At 45.9% G+C, this 23024-nt stretch overlaps 1 protein-coding gene across 1 annotated transcript in view; it reads right to left on the minus strand.

Annotated features, from left to right (window-relative positions):
- Positions 1-21762: 21762 nt before the first annotated feature.
- Positions 21763-23024, minus strand: part of dph1 (diphthamide biosynthesis 1) — a 70676-nt gene continuing 69414 nt past the window's right edge. Inside the window, exon 12 of the mRNA XM_084443320.1 lies at positions 21763-22542. Coding sequence (XP_084299446.1) covers positions 22459-22542 — 84 coding nt within the window. The 3' untranslated portion in view covers positions 21763-22458. The remainder of the gene's footprint in view (positions 22543-23024) is intronic.

A 23024-nucleotide genomic window follows, 5' to 3' on the forward strand; every position in this document is an offset into this window, starting at 1 on the left:
ATGCACATGAAAGGCGACTGACGTGTTTCCCTGATGCCAGTGTTGTCCATTTCCAACCCTCCCCCTCTCTCCCTCCACCCAGCCACCCATATTCATGACAGACAGAAAACAAAAGTCATCGTTCTGGCATTTTCACCATGAGATCGCCAGGTGACAAATGTGATGTCTACGGAGATTCTGGAGATCGAAGGTCGGTTGTTGTCCTTTTAGGGTAGTACCACCTGCCATCAACTGAGTCACACAAGTGAATGTGTGTCCAAATGTAAAAGGTCCCTTAAGTGACTCATAAGAAGGTGTCTAACCTTAGACATGAAAGCGCAGCATTGAGGAGCACACCTACACAGGCTGGCTTTCTACAGCTCCGGCATACCCATCCCAGCTATGTGACTCAAGAAATAATGAGCACTAGAATTTAGACACAGCACGACGTGCATAAATGGGGGTGGGTTGGGGCGATGACTACACAGAGGCTCCCCCGTTCCACCCTCGCCCGGATCAGAGAATGAGTAGTCACATCTTGCGGATTCAGGCTGCCTTCAGGTGATTCTTATTAATTAATTCTCACCCACCAACCCTGGTTACCCACAGGGGAAGTAGTGTGTGTGTGTGTGTGTGTGTGTGTGTATGTTGGGGGTCTAGGGAGAGCAGAGGAGAGCGGATAGTGGTGAAAGATTCATGAGCGCTGGGAAAGTTAGCATAAGGAGAGGGCTCTACAGTATGCCAACAGAGGAGAGGGGAGTACCTAAACTGAATTCTCATATAGACAGCATATAGCAAAAACATTAGAATACGTCAACATCCAGACGTCCAGAGACGTACGCAGCAGAGAGATTTTGAATGGGGTGTCGGTCACGTTAAGGTGAAAATGTAAACTGTACTGTACATGATGTACTGTACATGATGACTGGTCTCTGGGCTCCCTGTTGCGTTGGTCTGATAGCAGCTGTCTGGATATTGGGAAACAGGCTGGACGATTGCCAACATAGGGCTTCAGTGCAGGTAAAATGCAATACCTCAGAGATTAGCTCAGGAGATTGATGGGGTGTGTGTACGCGTGTGTTTGTGTATGTGTGTGAGAGAGAGAGCGAGAGAGAGAGAGTCAGAGAGAGAAAGGGAGAGAGACGTACAGACAGAAGAGGAGCAAAGCAGAGTAGAATACTGATGACTGCTGTGTGCTCGGCTGGGTTGGTGCTGAATGGGGAGGTGGCCGGAGCTCGGCAGGTGAATGCTAAGCCCTGTGGGGTCTCTCCCTCTCTGCACATGATGTCCATGCAATCAGCACCAGGGAGGAATGGACAGATAGAGGGCGTGTGTGTGTGTGTGTGAGAGAGAGAGAGAGAGAGAGAGAGAGAGAGAGAGAGAGATGGAGAGAGCAAGAGAGTGATGAGGGAATAGCAGCAGTTGATTCTGTGAGAGACAAAGAGAGAGTGAGAGAGGGGGGGTATGGTGAAAGAGAAATGGAGAGAACGAGAGAGTGATAAGGGAATAGCGGCAGTTGAATCTGGGAGAGACAGAGAAAGAGAGAGACAAAGAAAGAGAGTGAGAGAGAGAGAAAGACAGAGTGTGAGAGAGAGAGAGAGAGAGAGAGAGAGAGAGAGAGAGAGAGAGAGAGAGAGAGAGAGAGATGGAAGACTCAGTACTGCAGAATAATTACACCGAGGATCGTGTGTGCAACCCCAGAACTCAAAGTGGCAACCCCAATCTCTCTCTCTCTCCCTCTCTCTCTCTCACGATTTCAACTGCTGCATTGGAGAAGTGTTTTCTGAGGAAGGGGGGTAGAGGGTGAGGGGTGCTGTCTAGTAGGTACAACCTGCAGTCAGAAGGTGGAGTTTGTGAGATAGAAGGAGAGAACGAACCAATATGGCCTAATGGTTAGCGCGGGGTAGGGAAGAGTCCGGGGTGGGGGTTGATGAGAAGGGGGTGGGGGCGGTGGGGGTGAGAAATGCGGTGGGCACCATGGTCCCAGTGACGCACATGCTTTTCATACTCAATTCATACAATACCCGCAAGAGCCAACTGACAAGTTGGTGAGAGCATGTCTGCAGTATGAGTAAGAAACCACAGATCACGAGCCACCTTTGATAGTGCATAACTTATTGATGACTGTCTCATTAGCTTGCAGAAAACGTACAGTATCGCATCTTAAGTTCCTCTTCCACAGAGGGTTCTGTGCAGCTCTGTGATGAAGGTGCAGCGGGCTGTAATGAGAACAGGGACCGTGGGGTAAAATGGGTCAGGGGAGATCAGGACTGATAATAGGAAATGAAAACACTCTCTCAAACACGGGGGAACTCTCTCTCTCTCTCTCTCTCTCTCTCTCGCAGGGTTGAGACCGCAGTCGGGATGGTGCTGAGAACTACGCCTGGTGAAAGAGACAGGCTCTACATCTGTGACACAGCAATGCATCAAAAAGACATGATCCTTGTTCATTTCAATACTGTGTGAATGTGGAAACTGTGACAGATCCACTCGCACACAGAAGGGAGTAATGTTTCTGACAAAGGCACCCCAGACTTCCAGATTTCACTTTAGATTGAACAGTGTCCTCACAGCACATCAGAAGTAGCATCTGCTTCTCCTGGAGGATTACCTTGCTAACTACAGGGCTTAGGGGGAGCACACCATGTCCCCATTAGCCATATGACTTTACCCTTCCAAGGATACATCCCATAATGACATAATCACTCTCCCAGCTAGAACCTAACCCCAAATTGCTCCCAATGAGCAGGTTAGCGCCTTGCATGGCAGCTACCGCCATTGGTGTGTGAATGGGTGAATGAGAGGCCATTGTAAAGCGTTTTGAGTGCCGCTAAGGTGGAAAAGCGCTATATAAGTGCAGTCCTTTTACCATTTACCATTTAGAAACTGTACATTCCCAGAACGTTCAGAGAAAGTCCCCACTGGTGTAAAGGATGTCACCTTGCAACGTTCCCAGAACATTACCAGAGGCCCACAATGTCGTTCTTTAAAGGGTAGGGGGCCATTGTTTGGGGAACATTCAGGACGTTCTGGGAATGTTCAGGGGACCATTGCTATAGGATGTTCCCTCTACTGTAGGTCTCTACACTGTGTTTCAATAACATTTGCAGAGTGTTTTTAAAGATATATATAATTTAAAGATATCAACCTGTGTCACTTGGATGCAAAACACTGGTCTCTGCAGTCATTCTGTGCAACTGTGGTTCCTAGCCTTTCTATCCCCAGAGTTTCCACTCCCCCCCATACCTTCATTACCAGTGATTCATCAGCCTCTCCCTCCATCTTCCTCACGACTGCAGACTCCTCTCACACTCCTGCCTAGGAACAGCAGCAGCATCTGCACAAGTGAAGAAAATGCCTGTGTAATTCATGAACAAAGGATGCAGTATTAGTTAACAGCCACAGTACAATTTCACTCAGCAGAATCGTGATAAGCACATCGGTAGGTGTCTTAACAGAATACTAATGCTGTGACAACGGGGGTAGAGGGAGACCATGGGCGATGAACAGGTGAAGAGGAGAAGGGATTTGTGAGAGGTATGTGTGTGGGTTGGCTCGGGAGGGAGTGGGATAGGGAGAGAGAGGTGACTATACAGTAGCTGCTCTGCCTCCGTGGGGGAGTTCTACAGCTATGATGGTGGAATGACACCGAGCTTTGGGCCTTCTAATGACTGACTCTCCAGTGACCTCAGAGGAGGAGGTTCTGCTCATACAGTATGTAGACTATCCCCCGGTAGGATTTTTCAATGTGGACACTGCTCATTGCTCAAACGCCAACAATGCAAAACAGTTCACGCATCCACGCACTGGAAAGAAGTACAACGTCATCAAGTCTTTCATAAACGGCAGCTCCACCCATGTCATTTACACGTTCAAATTTCCATGTGGTGTGATTTACGTTGGGCAAATGAAAAGGGCACTCAAACTTAGAATAGCCGAACACAAGGCAGCTATACACAACAACAACAACATGGATTACGCGATAGCACGTCACTACGCAAGTGCCAATCACGGTTCACCAGCCTACCTGAAATTCTGTGGCATTGAGAAAACCAGGCCAGGTCCACCTGACTTATGTGCGTGGCTGGCTTGTTTCTGTTCAGGACTGGTAGGACGGAAGCTTGTCATGCCACTGAAATAGCTGTGAATGAAAATTACATGAAATAATGTCTGATAAATAAAGATAGGTCTTGTCGCCTGGACACATCAGTTCCAATGCTTCCAATTCTAATCCAGCAAGCGGGTGGATAAATGACCGTTTTACTTTTCCAAGTGTAGGCCTGCATACAGTACAACCATTAAACAGCTAGATAGCTCCTAGGCCTACTGTAAGTTAGCGGCCCTTCCGGAGGATCCCATCATGTCATGACTATATTAACAACTCGTAATTATTCACAAAAGCCTACCTCCTTATTTCGTTACCCAATCCCGTTGAATCCACTTCATTTATGAGTTTTGCAAGTTAAATCCAAATCATGCATGTTGTCCAAGTCCCGAGTAGTGAAATTGTACCTCCACAGCTATGATGAATGACAGGACAGTCATGACAAGTTTTGATTGGATAAACCGTCCCAATGTTAAAATATCAATGGGAGTTCCATTGTAAGTACTTCGAGAGCAGGTTTACCCTACACCCAATTTTAAGCATTTTGACAAGTTACAGATTAGGTTACATTTCGACTGATGACGACCAATTTGATTGGTTGATTTTTCATTTGGTCTTGATTTCCGTAAGCCAGAATCCTTTTACCTGGCCTACAATGTTAAGTGAATGATGAGCTAGTAAGACAGCTGTCAACGGACCATAATGTGGACTGTAGGGGGCGACGGAGCACTACCAAAATGCTAAACACGGATGAAAATGAAGCGATATGGCAGAATACAAGACAAGACAATTAAGTCAAAAACAGTCTGTTCGTGCTTTCACTGAAAGAAGGCACAAAATTCTAGTTTTATTTGGATTTGTATGGGTAAGCCAGGCTTACCCTGGCTTATAGGAGCAATCGCCACTGGCCGCTAACAGTATGGAGGAGGATTTGGTTTATTTTTGACTATTTCTGTTTGTTTTTTTCTGGTGAATACTTAGGCCTATGTATTAAGCCTATCTACTTGTATGGTTCTGCTTCACTGAGTAGCTACGGTTGTCTAACCGTGACTTGGGAATCGTGCTGGGAACGATTTAAAGCCTGTGTTCCAGACCCAACCGTTTCCAGGTGGAAAGATCGTCGGAACCGTTACCCTGCGTGCTCAGAACCGTTTGGGCCGACAGTGGAAAGACAGCTTGTTAGTGGGTCCTCCACCTGCGACCTTTGGCATGGGAGGCGAACTCCCTAACCACTAGGCCATGGAGGATCTGAAAAATGTGATGGTCTGGGACCATCTTGTGGTAGCAACATAGAACTGCAGGTTCTGGGACCACTGCCTCTTGTGGTAGCAACATAGAACTTCAGGTTCTGGGACCACTGCCTCTTGCGGTAGCAACATAGAACTGCAGGTCAACAACCCGACGGAGGAAGGGAGGGAAGGAGGGAGGGATGGAGGGACTGACAACCAGACATTTGCTGTCTTTGGTGTGCTGTCTTACAGCCACGCACAACCACTCCCTCCCCCAGATGAGGTGACATTATCAATACACTACTCAGACGGGAGAGTTAATGAAGAAAAGAACCTTTCATGCGTTCTATAGTAGTAGCTGGAAACCTACAGAGGCCTACAGATAACATGTCTTTTAAATAATGTTCTTTGCACCAATAGTACTGTTTTGTATCAATAATGCCTAAACATGATGGATTTTTCGATACACATTTTAGACAATTGCTTATAGATGCCGGCTGAGACCGATTTGATATGTTATTTGACCTTTTTTTTAACCAGTTATAATATTACATGTATGGAATGGTGTTGGTTGTTTTGGGTACCTCTTGTTTATATTTGTATGTAGGTGTCGATTTATAGGCCTAGTGATGACAATCTCCTACTCTTTATATTTGTATATCTTTGTGGTAGACTTGTAGATACAAATTGATTACATGGCTCACTGCGGTCAAGCGAGCCTTCAATTCGGAAATACAAGTTATGTGGGCCACAACCTATTCCCATTTGCGCAAACATTAGCGTCATTATGGTAAATCGTTCTCACATTCTCTGCGCTACGATCGTTGTTGGTGCCGAGAATATTGTCGTCGTCATTCGTCAGCAACAATCCGATCGTAGCGCAGAGAATGTGAGCCGGAGAATAGCCAGTCTGCGCGCTGGCCTGTGCGCATGCGTGCTGGAGCAAGTGGGGAAAGGCGTGTAAAGATCATATTACAGAGGCTAAAGACCCCGTATTTGAAAACCACAACAATGCCTCGCGTTGAGGAATCTCAACTGTCGATTAATCCAATCTGATTGATGAAAACAACCGTTTAGCGGCCGAAAATAGATTTTGAGAAACTGCATTCTCGGTGCCCCGATCACCGTCATTACATGGATATACTGGCTCGCGCTGGATTTTAAATTTCTTCTACAGGCCTCCGAACTACACAAAAGTGATCTCGGTGAGTCAAACTTCTTATAATATGTCGTAAATAAGGTCCAGGTTGTCAAAAACGAGCATTGCCCTTTAATATACAGATTTTAAATAAAAGGAAATTGCCCACAATGCCACACCTACTCCAATCCAGAGAGCTGGCAGACCACCTCTGGCTCTGGGTATATCCCAGTGATTTTCAGGACATTCTGATGTGGCATTTCAAAATAAAGGCAATCTAATCTGTCATATATGACCTACTGTTTCCTGCAATCTCAGATTAGGATTAAAAAGAGACCGGCCATAATGCCTCAACACTTCCACTTCACAGTCCTAGTGGTCCACCTCAGGGTGTCACCCAGTGATTTTCACTACATTCTGATGTGGCATTTCAAAATAAAGGCCCTCTAAACTGTCCTATATGACCTACTGTTTCCTGCAATTTCAGATTAGGATTAAAAAGAGACCGCCCATAATGCCTCAACACTTCCACTTAACAGTACTAGTAGACCACCTCAGGGTGTCACCCAGTGATTTTCAGGATATTCAGATGTGGCATTTCAAAAAAGAGGCCCTCTAAACTGTCCTATACGACCTACTGTTTCCTGCAATCTCAGATTAGGATTAAAAGGTGATCGCCCCTAATGCCTCAACACTTCCACTTCAGAGTACTAGTAGACCACCTCATGGTGTCACCCAGTGATTTTCAGGACATTCTGATGTGGCATTTCAAAATAAAAGCCTTTTAAAGTGTCAAACACTGCTTAAATCAGGGTTAAATCAGGATTAAAATAAAAATACCCAACGGGTTTTATACTTCACAGTGGTAGTAGGCCCCCTCTGGGTCTGAGTCATGGAGTTTCACGAGATTCTGATGTGCCATTCCAAAATAAAAGACTTTTAAAGTGCCCCAAATTGCTTAAATCAGGATTAAATCAGGATTAAAATAAAACTGGTTACGGGTTATATACTACACAGTGGTATTAGGCTTCCTCTCGGTCTGACCCCGTGCTGCCCGCCGCCCAGTTCGCGCAAATCGTATTGACTTTCTATGTAAACTCACCACGCGGCCGGAAAAATTCGCGCCAGGTGTGAACACAGCATTACAAGAGGAAAAAAATGATTTACTGTAATGACACTAATGTTTGCGCAATGGGGAATTGGCTGTGGCCCACATGACTTGTATTTCCGAATTGAAGGCTAGTTTGACCGCAGTATGGGCTCCTCCCCATTATCTCTACACCAATGAGCAATGGGCTCTAACCAGAAGTAGCCTATATAAGAGCTGTCAAACGCATTCGCGCTATCACCTTGAAAAAGACGCAAGTCGAAACGTTGGTGAAGTCGCTCCAAATAAAGTTTATGATTAAAAGATGATCCGTGTGCTCTAAGACTCCCTCTGTTCTGCTCATTAGATCAAGCCCAGCGGCCACCACTTCTACGCACGTCAGTCTGCTTGTCTCATGACGGAACCTCCTCAATACACGAATGGCCTGTTTACTTTGGAAAGGGACCAAACTACGGCACGTTATTGATTAATTTGCAGCAAATATGCCCCATTAATAACAGACACTTTCTACCTCACATTGATATATTGCCCACATATTCATTTGTTTTGTATTTTTGCCACACAAATTGCCTTGATTAAGGCTTCAGTGCTGTAAATACATTGCCTATATTATATTATTGCTCTAAAGACACCTCACAAAGCATAAGACAGATGAAAATCCATAGAAGGTCCCTATCCGCCACCCCCCCCCCCCACCCCGCCCCCTCACGGAACCCTAGCGTCCTCCTGTTGACTACATTTCCTCTGTGACGTAGGAGTCCACGTAGGTCGTCCAAGTAGGTGATGCTTTTCAATGAATGAGTGCCCCTCCCCTGCCCATTACTAGTACTACGTGTTGTCTATAAGAAGAGATCGCTGGGACAGCCCGCCGAATTTCACGAGTAACCACGATGCGAGGGGCAGCCTATATATGAGCAAGGATAAAACCGGAGGAAACCTTTCCCTGAAATTGATGCTTACCTAAGCAGCAGTTGATCAGGTAAAGTTGATACTGTGATCTTCACTGTCAGACTAAAAGGCTTATAGGATACATCTCAGCTAGTGAATCTCTAGGATACATAGACTACATCTCAGCTGGTCAGATTTACTTAGTGTGGTAGCTAGATAATGCTAAGCCATAGATAATCAATTACTTTGCAGTAGAGTTGGATCGGTTGTAGACATCAGATGAGAGGTAAGGTATCTTTCAGTGTTTTCTAGCCTTGTATGAGCCTAATTGTAAATAGCCTATTGCCACAGAGGCAATAGTCTGACAACCACGTGATGCTAAAATATTATCACCAATTGTTTAATGTTAAGCTGATTAAAAAATAAATTGAATACATTTTAATTTAATTATGCGAGCCATTCTGTGGTACTACGGTAGATTACGGAGGCTCGAAGTTACTGCAGTGTGAGTCACTTTGGCGCACATGGGCAGTGACAGTTGAGAGAAAGAGGAGAAATGTCTTGGGTGTATGCTGACTGCATGTTAACCAGCTTGCATTCCCGCAGAATGCAACATTTCAGTTGGGGCTCCTCTGATATTTGGGGATCGACATGCTATATATAGGCTACCCTCTCATGCCCGTAGACTGTTACACCTGCCGAGTGTCATTTTACACGTACAAATATTTATACTTTTCATAAATCTATCAATAGCCTAATGGTAAGACTATGGAGATTAACGTTAGGGCTAATGGCAGACAGCTCCAAATGCCAGTTCATTTAGTATAGGCTATTTATGTCAGACCAAGAGCAAGATAGCCTATTGCTAAGACATAATCGTGATGGTTGTCTTTACAGGCTACAATCTTCTAATAATCTTTAATTAGCCTATTCCACACATGCCGTTGCTGATTAAACTCGGTTAAAACGTCCAGGGGTTCTCCTCATAGTTTGCCAGTTTTTTTTTCCTGTCGAAGTGACATCGTGACGCGTTCTTGTGATGAACTCATTTCTGCGTCATTCCTGCGCACATGCAGACGACTCCCAATCACCCATCAGAACCCCTTAAAGGAACAGCACGAGGTGTGCATACGTCCAACAACTGCATTGCGACCTCGCTCTACTTGATTTGAGAGCGGGAGATAAGGGACTGGGAACGCCCGGGGCTCTGTCCAAAACTCCCCGAAGAACTCCTCGATAATCTAGGCTAAAATTATAAAATGTCTGGATAGATACAGTAGTTGGTTTTACGATGTCTTCCGGGGTGCACTTGAAATGATATCGCCTAACTGTGAAACACAAATAAGCCATCCGATCAGATGTGATCGTTACCGTCTCGCATCTTTTAGTCCCCAGTCCCACTGATGGCGCTGTCCAAGGTGCTGAAAGAAACTTGCCTAATGTCACCCTTGTTAAACAAGAGCCTCTTTATCAACACCTATCCTAACCATTAACATTTACAGTTCAAACGTGTACTTATAGGTGGCTACTGTATGCTAGACAAAGTCTCGTATGAGACTGCACTGCATCTGATAAAAGTTAGCGATGTGGTAGCCTATACCGGCACAGGCACAGCTAAATCCCGCGAATAGCGGTAGTTCAGCCTATGATCAATATATTTCGCACAATGTGAGTGTCCACATTCGCAACTACCGACCACTCTACTAAAAGATAGGTGAACATTTATGTCGTAGGCTTGTTGCCTCTGGTCAGCACCATGGACAGTGCAATAGAAGCGCTCTACATTTATATCCTGAGCGTTAGTTAGAAATGAGAGGGGGAAAATTATGCCAAGGGCAGGAAAACATTACAGTGAAAAGTCATCGAGCCAAACGTGTTCATACCCTTAAAAAGGGCTGTAATGAATTCAGGCGTTTAGGAAGAATTAAGAAATAAAAATGATAGAATTGCTAGGCTGCACATTTTGTTATCTGCAGTTTGTCTATTTTGTGTGCGAATGAACAAAACTAAAACTTGTGAGGAATCATCCTCAACATGAGAAAATCCTATCAGTTTTGAATAGGCTGTAGGCCTGTGCCAAGGTCAGATTGCGTGTGCAATAGTAGGTTACCATCTACCATCTGTTGGTGGGCAAAAAGTCAACAGCCAACATAACTAATTGTACAGTGAATGCTTTGAAAACAGCCTACAGACATGAGATCAGGGAGCAAGCTACTTATGCACCCTGATGTCAGCCAACGCTGACCAGTTCAGCTTGCATAACCCAACAATCTGCCAGGTCCATTATCCTTAGGATGAGTCAGGCAGAGATAGTCATCAATACAAAGACCTTAATTGGACCATATCATGATGCTCTGACTGTCTGGCCAGTAGACTTCCTCTGACTGGAGTGCCCGTCATGGCAGATAATCAGATTTGGTGTGACTCATGTAGGGTCTTAACTTCACCACTGCCACTATCTGTCCTACTGTGTGTAGACAAAATTAGTTTTAAAGTCTGATTCAACGTATGTGTTGTTTTTATGTTCATGTGATTGTGAATAATGCTGTCTGCCTTTCTGTGTGCCCCATCCACACTGCAATAGCATTTGGACTATGTCTTTGTTATCAGTCAGTGCATCAATACCTTGGCTCTAGACTGCTTACTGCTAAAGCTTCTCTAAAGCACAGTAACAGTCTACAGTCATGGCTACTGACGTCTGGCAAATCTCCACCTGTCTCTCCAAACTCACCACACGGGACTCAGACTCGCCGCACTGTAACATGAGTGGGAAGCCGGCAGGAAGTTCAGTGAACACAGTGCACTACAGGCTACATCGTCTATATCACCGAGCCAATGTGCTCATCCACAGTCTGCTCAGCCAATCCCATCCACTCCTGCTGTCTCCATGGTGACCGTGGCATTAGATTGTTACTGTAGCAACAGCACCACTGGTAACAGTCTACAGCCATGGTCGCTAGGGGGCAAACTTACATCACACGAACAGGGGTGTGAAACAGCTCCTCGCTGCTATTCTAAGACTGTCAGAAACCGGCAGAGAAGCTAGAAGAACCTGCTGCACCAACCTCACCCTCCAAATATGCAAAGCAAATCCTAGTCCCTTAGGTTTGTGGATACAGTACACTGATCTCTCGACCTGCCTGCAAACGAACAACATAAGATGGTACTTTAGTATGTAGTATATCAGTGTAACTTGACATACATACACACACACACACACACACACACACACACACACACACACTTAAGAGGCCACCTTGAGTCATCCACCAAGATGTTCTTTATCGGTACTGTTACATGAGGAGGCATGTTAAAAGCCGTATCCCGCTGAGGAGTGAGAGGCCCCCGGGGGATGAGATGAAGGGGATTCTGGGCGTTCATCATCACCCTACGAGACCCGCGTGACTGAGGCCGCCGCCTCCGCCCCTGATGAGAGGGGTGTGAGGAGGGCGGACCACCCTGAACTTCGATAGCTCATACTGTCACTTCACTCTCCCGCACTCAACGGGGGTTATAACCCGAGAGAGATCCAGTGAGGACTGAAGGGAATATTCAGCTTCCTATTAGGAGTGAGATTAGTAATTATCTGGTGCATTCAATGTATTCATTTGAATTCAATAAAGAGAAAGAAACCCAGCAAGCTTTGGCTTTTCACTGAGTCAGTCATAAGACAATGAACTATGCTGCAGGGAGGTGGAGAATGAAGTGCTGCTCCTGAGGGGTGGGAGAGTGTGCGTGTGTGTCTGTGTGTCTGTGTGTGTGTGTGTGTGTGTGGGGGGGGGGGGCAGTAACCAGACTCTGTAAGAGACTACATGCCTGTGCTCCACTTCAATAACACCAAGTCTTTCTGTTCAGAGAGGAGAGCTCGGAGCAGCAGTGGTCCCATAGCTGCTGGATTCACTGGTTGCAGTGACACCTTGGACAGATCCCCCATGCCCCTGCTAGACAATAACGATTGACTCTGTACACCTGTATACTTGAATCTTAATAATTGTACCGCCTATATCATGGTCACAGTCACTGTCATCCAAGATTGGATGAAATAAGTAGATGAGGGTCAATTTGCTAGACTACAGATTGTAGATTGCCAGACTGGGAACCTTATAATATCTACAGTAGTTGTGTACCTCGGGACTGGAATGACAAATTGATTAGTGCTGATAACATATTGTAAGGATAAGTGATAAGAATTACGATGTAACTGTACTGGTTATATATGGCAAAATAAACATTCTATTCTAGAAAAAAAAGCCAAAAGATGAGGAAGATGAAATGGTATTGAATCATATTCATAGTGACATAACACTAGGAATATTCCACAGACTATGCTTCACACAGATAGGGGGGTTGATTTACAGAAATCTTTACAACCAACATAGAGAGAAAGACCTGGAGGTAGAGAGAACATTGACAATGGTTGTTTAAACTGGGCGGCGTGAGAGATGAGGAGCTCAAGGACTGCGTGGTGGCGACAGCAGCCGGGTGGCGTTACGCTGCATGATGGGAGACAGGTTGACCTCCCACACAGAATTAGTCATCTCTTCACCACAGTGCTTCTCACTCAGAAGTCTTTCATCCAACCTTAAAGCAAACTTCCTTACCTCGCCCTGACACGCAAGCACGCACGTATACACACACACCTCAGCTTCTACTCGCATAAACGTGTCCGTGCACTCGCATAAACACATGGAGAACTAGATCAGTGCCATCGCTTTATCTTTAACACAATTCAGATTGCTTCTCTCCCCCTCACCAACGTAATCAAACCATTGGACTGTTCTGTACATCCATCATGCAGTGCCTTCTCAGGCAGCAGTGAGTCAAACCAACGCAATCTTCTTCCTTGTTGAGCAGTGAGGGTCTCTAAATATCACTCAGAGGAAGTGGAGGGAGAGAGAACGTAGTTGTAAGTACTTATTGATTCCCAGGGGGAAATTGCACACACAGAGAGAGAGAGAGAGAGAGAGAGAGAGAGACCCTGACCACTGTCCAGTAGCCAGTGTCCCAGCCCTCTCCAAGCTCTGGCCCAGTCACATGTGGATGACTGAGTCAGTACAGCCTCTGAATCCCTTGAAGAAAAACAAGACACAAAAATAAGGTTGCACAATCCCTTCACGTTCCCTTTTGTTGTTGTTGTTGTGCAATGCAATTGGGTCAAAAAAGCAGTTGTGTAAGAATGTGATCATACAGAATCTCCTCTTTACAGGGTTTATCTGCAGAGAATGGAACGACTCCCTTTCTAAACAATAACAGCTGAATTAATGTATGTGTGAAGGCAAACAGTAAATAGACAGATATATAGAAAATGAAAGAGGGAGAGAGAGAGGGAGATAGAGAGAGAGAGGGAGAGGTGACAGCCTCAGGTAGATGTTTTTATTGAGTGTGTCTGTCCTTGAACTTGCGTGACCTCTAATCTTCACCGGCAGACAGCAGGGAAGTGGGGAGGGGAAGGGCGACCATGACTCAGTCTTTCAGGCCTCTGGGAAATAAAAACACTAGTTGAATAAGCCTACATCACACGGTTGATCTGATCCCTGTCTTGCAGGCGACAGAGGCTAAAGCACAGACAAAAAAACAAAACATCTGTTAGTGGGAACGCAAACAAACGGCATACAGTAACAACATACACCACATTTATTATCTTTGAGAGAGCCTGCACATTTGTTTGCTCAAATAAAACTTTATTCAATCTAGGTTATTTTGGCCCAGTTGATGTGCGTGTGACTGTCAACGCGAGTATAGCCTAAAAATACAAATAGTGTTTGGATATTTGATAGGAGTATGATTGTCATTGATGGGGACAAAATGATGCAATGGTCTGAACTTGGGTGATCCCATCTCAGCGCTGGATTTGAAAACAATGAGAACCAGCTGACCATACAGCTGATGTCACTCTATACAGTAATTGATCTTGTACACCTGTTGCTTTACTCATAGCCCCGGGTCCCTGTAGAGGAAGCTCATAAGTTGTCATATTGCACTCAGAACCTCCCCTGCAAATTCTGGGAACCCCAAGCCTGAGGACTGGAAACCAGGCGCTGATGGCAGAGGAAACATGATGGCAAAAACATTTGGAGTGTGAGAGAGAATTCGGGAGGAGGGATGCCAAGGGAGATGGAGGAGTTGGGAGTCACATTCCCCTGCACATCTGGAAACAATTATACACACACCAGCTACGAGAGCACACACGGTTCTCCAACTCCCCCAAGCATACTCGTCCACTGCCATACAAAACACACTGATAAATCAATCCACCATGAGCTCCTGTTACATTAGTCTACAGTGTACGGGACAGCACAAAGGCTAGGCAGAGAGCTCCATCTAGTGGCCAACACCACTCAATGCAGGCCAGATCAATATCGGTGCTAGAACATAAACACTGATGACGCAGCAACAGAGTTACAGTCTACGTGGGCCGCCACAGAGGAGAGGCTCATCAGGGGCCAGGCCTGAGGAGCCAGGCTGCTCTCATCAACAGGTGTAATTCTGGCAATAGCTGCATGAAGTCACTAATTTAACTGTGGTGAAGTGGCCACTGTAGGGAGGCTAGGTTTAGTCAAACATGTATATTGAATAATAAACATATCTTGGAGGAAGAGGCACACGCTATAGAAAGAGGGCCACTAGCTCAGCAGTATGTGGATGTTTATTCAGCTGGTTAATCAAATGCAGTTTCTACCAGGGTCCCTTGAGCCAGAGGAGTGAAGGTTGTGGATTTGCTGTCTGAAGCAATCTCTCCCCTTTTCCCACAATGTCAATAAAACATCAGCATGGAGAGAAACAGAGAGAAAGCTTTCTACTGATCCTGTCCACACCACTACAGACAACTACAGCACATATTTAAAAAAAGTTTTTAACAGTTTGACAATTTTGATTACGTTTTAGTCATCTGAATTGTTGTAGTTTTAGTCTAGTTTCAGTTTACTAAATAGCATTAAGATTTTCATCATCTTCATCATCTTCATCCGCTTATCCAGGGTCGGGTCGCGGAGGCAGCAGCTCCAGCATTAAGATTTTAGTCGACTAAATCTACAGATTGAATCGATTAAAATCTAATGGGTTTAGTTAAAGTGTAATGCATTATTTAATAATTTCTCTGGAATTTCAAAACTCCTACTCCTGGAGGAAACATCTATTAGACTGATGGACAAAGCTACTGAATTACATTTCTATGTGCTCTCCTTGCCTGGGTCCGAGTTTTTTCCAGCGTGAACCAACTTTCACAGCAGCATTCTGATTGGATCACTTTCCAAATCGTCTCTCGCACATTTTCTTTTTTATTTGTTGACGAAAATGTTAAATGTTGACGATTTCGTCAGTTTTCGTCAGTCATCATGAATTTGTGTTTATTTAGTTATCGTCTCGTGACAATAACTAAATAAAGGTCATTGACGAATCATTTTCGTCATAAATTTCGTAACTAGTTTTTGTGATGAAATGTAGGCTACACTGGTTTTTGTGCGTGGCTGAAAGCACAGCATGGAGAGCAAATGTCGGGTTGTCCCTCTCTCCCTTCCCAATTAATACATCCCTATGTGTTCCCTTGTTGACCTGCAGTTCTATGTTGCTACCACAAGAGGCAGTGGTCCCAGAACATCAAAACAAAAGACTATGGCTGTGTCCGAAATGCCTGCTAACTGCTACTTGCTATATAGCAGGTGAGAAGTAGCATGCTATATAGTACCTACTACTCCACAAAAACGATATAGCAGGCGAGAAAAATGTAGCATGCTACTTGAGTCAGGTGACGGGAATGCGTGGGTTACGTCGTTACGCTGAGGCGAAAAGGCGTTCAGTTACCCAGACCTCGAACCTGTGGTTAGTTTATATTCTGGTTATATTCTGTTAATATATCGTTTCGAAAAATTATTTCTTTATCCAGGCATCTTAGTTGTAACAGTTTCATTATAGCGGAGCAGGTCATATTTGCTCGTATGTGGTATTTATTTTGTTCACAAGTTCGCGATAGTACAGCCAGGCTACAGAGCTCCAGAAACCGTAGCCGTAGCAGAGGACTCTGGGCCGGCCACAATGTGATGCAGCTCGGCTTGGCATAGGGGTTCCTGGAGCTCTGTAGCCTGGCTGATCGCGAAGTTGTGAACAGAAGAAATACAAAATACGAGCAAATATAACCTGCTCTGCTATAATGAAACTGTTAAAACTAAGATGCCTGGATAAAGAAATAATTTTTCTAAACAATAACAGAATGGTGATTTGATGGCAGGTACTCAGCCATGATAAACTCCGCTATTAGCCGCGTTCTGGTACCGCAACAGGAGCATTCTGTTCCGGCCACTCCTCTGCTATGGCTACGGTTTCTGGAGCTCTGTTGCCTGGCTGTACGATCGCGAAATTGTGAAAAGAATAAATACCACATACGAGCAGATATAACCTGCTCCGCTATAATGAAACTGTTAAAACTAAAATGCCTGGATAAAGAAATAATTTTTCGAAACGATATATTTCACAGAATCGTAATTTGATGTCAGGTACTTAACAATGCTAATGCACTGCTTACTGCCGTTGGGCATGACAGCTGTCCTGAAAATTTCGCTGAACAGTGACGTAACATCCGGAATAGCATGCTCTGGACTTTGCTATGTTTTTCGCCGTTTTTTTCGACAATATAGCAGGCGAGGTAGCAGGCGAGAGGTAGCAGGCACATTTTTGAAGTAGCATGCTACTTCTCGCCTGCTATATAGCAAGTACAGTAGAAGGCATTTCGGACGAGGCCTATGACACCATTGATTTTCAAGAGCTCTGGTGGCCTAGTGGTTAAGGAGCTTGTCTGCCATGCTGAATGTGCGAGTTTAAAACCTATAAAACTTGTGGCTTCAAAACTTGTGGTGTGAATAGTTTTTTGTCACTGGTTGTTATAGAAGCTATGTAAAAATGCGGTTACCTGTTGGTTCTATGTCAGTTATTGAATGTATGTGCAGTAATTGAACATATGAAATACTCCTGTTTTGAAATTATACCTACAATATGTGTCTCAGTAATTACCCATTATATATAGACCCTTTTACTGTTGGTAAACAATTAAGTGTGCGGGCACATTTTGGCAACCGGTGGGGGCAGGTGGGTAGCCCAGAGAAACATAGTCTTGCGAGGGGGCGGAGTCTTGCCACCACGCCACTGTCCACGCCACGGACCCCACAAATCAGCCCCTGAGAGGGCTAGAGAAACACGGTCTTCACTGGTGGGGGCAGGTGGGTGACCCGGAGAGAGGTACACTGTGACCAGCTCTGACCCGAGGGGGCACAACTTCCCTCCTCTCCGCTCCGCTCATTGGCTCTTCCTACGTTAAATGCAATTATTGTTAGTCGCTTTGGATAAAAGCGTCTGCTAAATGACTGTAATGTAATGTAATGTAATGCGGAGTCTCACCATCACGCCACTATCCACGCCACGGATCCCACAACTCAGCCCCTGAGTGGGCTAGAGACACACTTGTCTTCACCGGTGGGGGCAGGTGGGTAGCCCAGAGAGAGGTCCACAGCCCCAGACCCAATTTGACGCGAAGGGGCGGAGTCTTGCCACCATGCCACTGTCCACGCCACGGACCCCACAAATCAGCCCCTGAGAGGGCTAGAGACACACGGTTTTCACCAGTGGGGGCAGGTGGGTAGCCCGGAGAGCGCTTCACTGCCCCCGACCCAATATGACGCGAGGGGGCGGAGTCTCGCCACCACACCACGGACCCAACAACTCAGCCCTCGAGTGGGCTAGAGACACAGGGTCTTCACTGGTGGGGGCAGGTGGGTGGCCCGGAGAGAGGTACACTGTCCACAACCAGCTCTGACCCAAGCGGGCGGAGTCTTGCCACCACTCCACTATCCATGCCATGAACACCACAACTCAGCCCCTGAGCGGGCTAGAGACGCACGGTTTTCACCAGTGGGTGTATAGAGATTGCCCGGAAGTACAAGCGACAAGACCTATCTTAATTTATCAGACATTATTTCATGTCATTTAAATTCACAGCTATTTCAGTGGCATGACTAGCTACCAGTCCTGAACAGAAACAAGCCAGCCACGCACATAAGCCAGGCTGGATCTGGCCTGGTTAAGCAGTGCACACATGTCACGCTTCTATACCCAATCAGGTGTCACCAAAACCGTTGCACACCAGCACTAGAGGGCAGGCATGAGGAAAGGTAGAAAGATAGAGGCCGGCTTCAGACGGCTCTATCTCAAGAAGTATAAACGTCACAGCTTAGATATTACAACTTGCTTATAGGCCTATTTACACCGTAGGACTCCTGGGAACCGGGAGTAGTGACAAGTTAGAAAACGGCCAACATTTGTGTGAATGGGCATTATTTTCAAACAACACAGAATATTTAAAAAACTAAACGACATCGCTTAGATATTTTAATGTGGGTGACAACATACAAATATGAACATTTTGATGTGTGACCTCATTATCAATCAAAACTGTCACCACTCTCACAACTGAACATTCCATCATCTAACTGTAATGGCAGAAAGCGTATGGGGGTGTGTGTAGGCAGGGCATAGGGGTGGGTTGACCATGCACTTCACCGCCGGGCAAAAAGGTCTCGATGTAATGAGCGCAGCAATACCAAAGATGTCCTGCTTGCTTCCTGCACACGCACGACCAAAACAAGTCATGGGATTGAAATGGCCACATCTCCTGCACGCAACAGCCCCCCGCCGGCTCGGACCCGAGGGGAGCAACACAGAGCTACCCGGACATGGCCGCCCATTCACCTCCATTCATTTGGACTTGGGCTCAGGAGTCAAAATGTCAGTTCTAGATAGATCTTTAGATAGATAGATAAAGTCTGTGTGTCTGTTCAATAAGGACTCGCCAATACCGTTGTACAGCAACACTAGAGACTGCTCAAAAACGACTTAGCCTACTTCACCATCTGAGTGTGTTTTTGCCAACAGCCGTTTGCATGGTCATGTGAACACAGGCATCTGGTGAGACGGGCTGTATCACACTGACCACAGTTGCCACGGTGATAGCGGCGGGGAGCTCGATCTAGATGACGAGGACAGCTGTTGCTCTTTCCTGCTCTGTTCTGTCAGAGGGCGCAGTACCACATCACAGAGCCGCTGCCTTCTCACAATGGGGAGGGATATGCTCTTGGAGAAGCAGACCCTGCTGCATCACAAACTGGTCAATCAACCCCTGCCTTTCTAGCGAGGCGCAGGCAGAATGCTGCATTGACAGATGAAAAGAGTAGGCTAGTCGTGACTGAACCATGAACTGGCCAGCTATCTTATTCCACACATGATGTTGATACATAAAACAAACAGACCGCATTTGATCTATTTACTGTAGCTTATGTTTACAGCGATATTTTCCATAGCCTAAGAGTTGTTGAGAAGGGAAACATGTTCATACAGAATAACTTGTCGGATTTGGAATCTTTAGGGTTGGCGTTGTTGTTCTCCATTTATGGCAACGTCTTTCCTCGTGGCTAGAAATAAGACGGATGACCGCTTACGGCTCACTACGTCTAGTACACTGTCAGAAATGTAACCAAAAGTGCCAATCAAGTGATTTTAGAACTCAACTGTGACTCACAAAGTTGGTAGTTTTGTCAAAAGAGCCAATTGTACATCGTGACGTCACAGAGCGCCCTTGTGACGTCGGCCAGGAGGGGTATAAAAGCCAGAGAGCCCCGGAGAGAGTTAGAGTGGAGGAGGAGGAGCTAGAGAGAGAGATAGAGAGCGCGCTCTCTCTCTTTCTGGCTTCTGCTCCTCCACTCTCCATCTCTTCGAGCTCTCTGGCTTTTAAAGGAGGAGGAGGAAGAACCAGAGAGAGGAGGAGGAGCCAGCGAGATAGGAGGAGGATGAGCCAGAGAGAGAGGAGGAGGACGAAGAGCCAGAGAGAGAGGAGGAGGATGAGCCAGAGAGGAAGAGGAAGAGGAGGATGAGCCAGAGAGAGGAAGAGGAGGATGAGCCAGAGAGAGCGAGAAGAGGAGGAGGAGGCGGGCCGGCGGGCCTCTCCTCCTCCTCTCTCTCTCTGGCTCATCCTCCTCCTCCTCTCTCTGGCTCATCCTCCTCTTCCTCTTCCTCTCTGGCTCATTCTCCTCCTCCTCCTCTCTCTCTGGCTCTTCGTCCTCCTCCTCCTCTCTCTCTCTGGCTCATCCTCCTCTCTCTCTGGCTCCTCCTCCTCTCTCTCAATTCAATACAATTCAATTCAATGGGCTTTATTGGCATGAAATAAATATTCATATTGCCAAAGCAACAGTGGAATTACAGAAATATACATATAAATTAAAGTCTTATACATAAAAAGCTAAATATATATAATTAACTCAAGAAAAAAAGGAAAGAAAAAGTAGGCTACTCATCCTCTTCCTCCCACAAAAGCTCCAGAACATCCAGAACAGTGCTGCCAGGATCCTGATGGGAGTGTGGAAATACCATTTCACCCCTATCCTGGCATCTTTGCACTGGCTCCAAATCAACCCCCCGTCCCGTCCCGTCAACAACTCGCGCAACAATCACAATAAAATGATCAATATATATATATCATCAAATGGGGGGGAAATACTACAAATATGCAAAAACATTTGGCCACACAGCATGCGATAATTATCTTTGCAGGAATGTCCCGTTTTTGATGCGTTCCAGGGTGACTACAGCAGCGCAGCTAACGTGTAGACTCCGTCCCTGTCTATTGTGTTAGTGCCATTTGTTTAATTGTGTAAACCAGCTTTCACTATATGAATAATCTCCATTTCCATCTAGATGACATTCAGACTCAGGCTCGTGGTCGGTCTGGGTCAGAGGCTAATTCTTGTAGAAGTAGTAGAATTGTTAATTCTCCATACAGTATGGCTGCAGACCATTTGGACTAAACTCGATTGTATTTGTTGCCGCTGCTAGTTTTATTTTTGTCCGCTCAGCTCATATATCCTTTTTAAATGGAAGGAGCATTGTAATTTCTACTAGTAACATGTTAGACTGTTATTGGATTTAAAATTCAACAGAATAATTCACGTTTTATTTATCTTTTTCTATAGAAAAAATACTGATTGTTTATGTCAGTTTTATTTTTAGTTCAAGGTGAATACACCTAAAAAAACAGCACTGTAATTGGCATGTTCAAAGTATATATAAAATACAATTCATGTTAATAAACCTGTTTGTACTCTTTTGCCCAATGGGAATCGATAAGATAATCCATAAGGAATCGGATCGATAAGCAGAATCGAAAATGGAATCGGAATCGCTAAAATCTTATCAATATCCATCCCTACCCCTGACCCCACCCACACTCAATCTCGTACCTTTCTCTCGCGCTGTGACTGCATGGTTACTTGTTCTTATTTAAGTCTTCACTGACCATCACTACAGTCTGTTCACTTACTTGAATGTCCTCATTGGAACATTTTGCGGAGAAACCTCAAACGTGGTCCTCAACAGGACCTTCGGAACGGCATACAGAAATCTAATTATGTCTAGGTGAACAATGTCAAGGGGCCGACTCATCATCCTCTCCAGGGACAAGCCACCCACATTCACTGGCTGCTTTACAAAGCCAACTCAGGGCCATCACTCCATCTCCCTTGTCTACTTTCACAAAAGAGTCTTCTCTCACTCACACGCGCGCGCGCGCGCGCGCACACACACACACACACACACACACACACACACACACACAGACACAGACACAGACACAGACACAGACACAGACACAGACACAGACACGCACACGCACACGCACACGCACACGCACACGCACACGCACACGCACACGCACACACACACACACACACACACAAAGTATTTTATGTGTTTGATGCATTCAATCAGTCGCATAAGAAAATCCAGAAGAATGTGGGGGTTGAATGGCGCGCTGCAACAACAATGTTTTAATGTTGGAGCCCCTTTCATTTCGTGACATGTGTTGGACGTCTAGAAATCTGCGAGCGGCTGAACGTGGAGTGGGTGCAGTCGCGGGAATAGCAGTGTCTCTCCGCGGCTCCGGCTGGTACTGAGGGCAGGAGGTGTTGGGGCGTGCCTGTCATTCTTCCTGGCAGCCACAGGGGGCGCACTGTTCCTGTCCACAGGGCTTGGCGGTGCCAGTGGATGGCGCTGGGCCAGGCTTCTGCAGGGAGACGGTGGGAGAGAGCGTTAACATTTGGAACGCTGACAGCTACCGACCTCGCAAACATTTAGCGCAGGATCCCAAGTGGGGAAAAAAAAAGCCCTCAAGGGAGGTCTATACCGTGATGCAACAACCGCCGGGGTAGAGACGCCAACGGGCACAGTACCGCGCGGCACAATGCACACTAGCAACACTTATTACACAAGATCAGGTGTCGCTGACTCATACTGTATATAGAAGGGCCTGAAGCCTGCCCTGCGATTGCTGAGCCACCGGGTGTCGCCATGGTAACGCTCTCTACGGTCTGGCACAGACTGTGCGATACCACGGGAGGGAGGGAGGGAGGGAGAGAGAGAGAGAGAGAGAGAGAGAGAGAGAGAGAGAGAGAGAGAGAGAGAGAGAAAAGCAAGACGGAAGGTAAATATTTGCTCTCTACATGCTGAGATCCTACCTCCTGCCCTCTAATATGGCCCCTCTTCAGC

The sequence above is a fragment of the Borostomias antarcticus genome, assembly GCF_949987555.1.
Source record: "Borostomias antarcticus genome assembly, chromosome: 1".
Taxonomy (NCBI): domain Eukaryota; kingdom Metazoa; phylum Chordata; class Actinopteri; order Stomiiformes; family Stomiidae; genus Borostomias; species Borostomias antarcticus.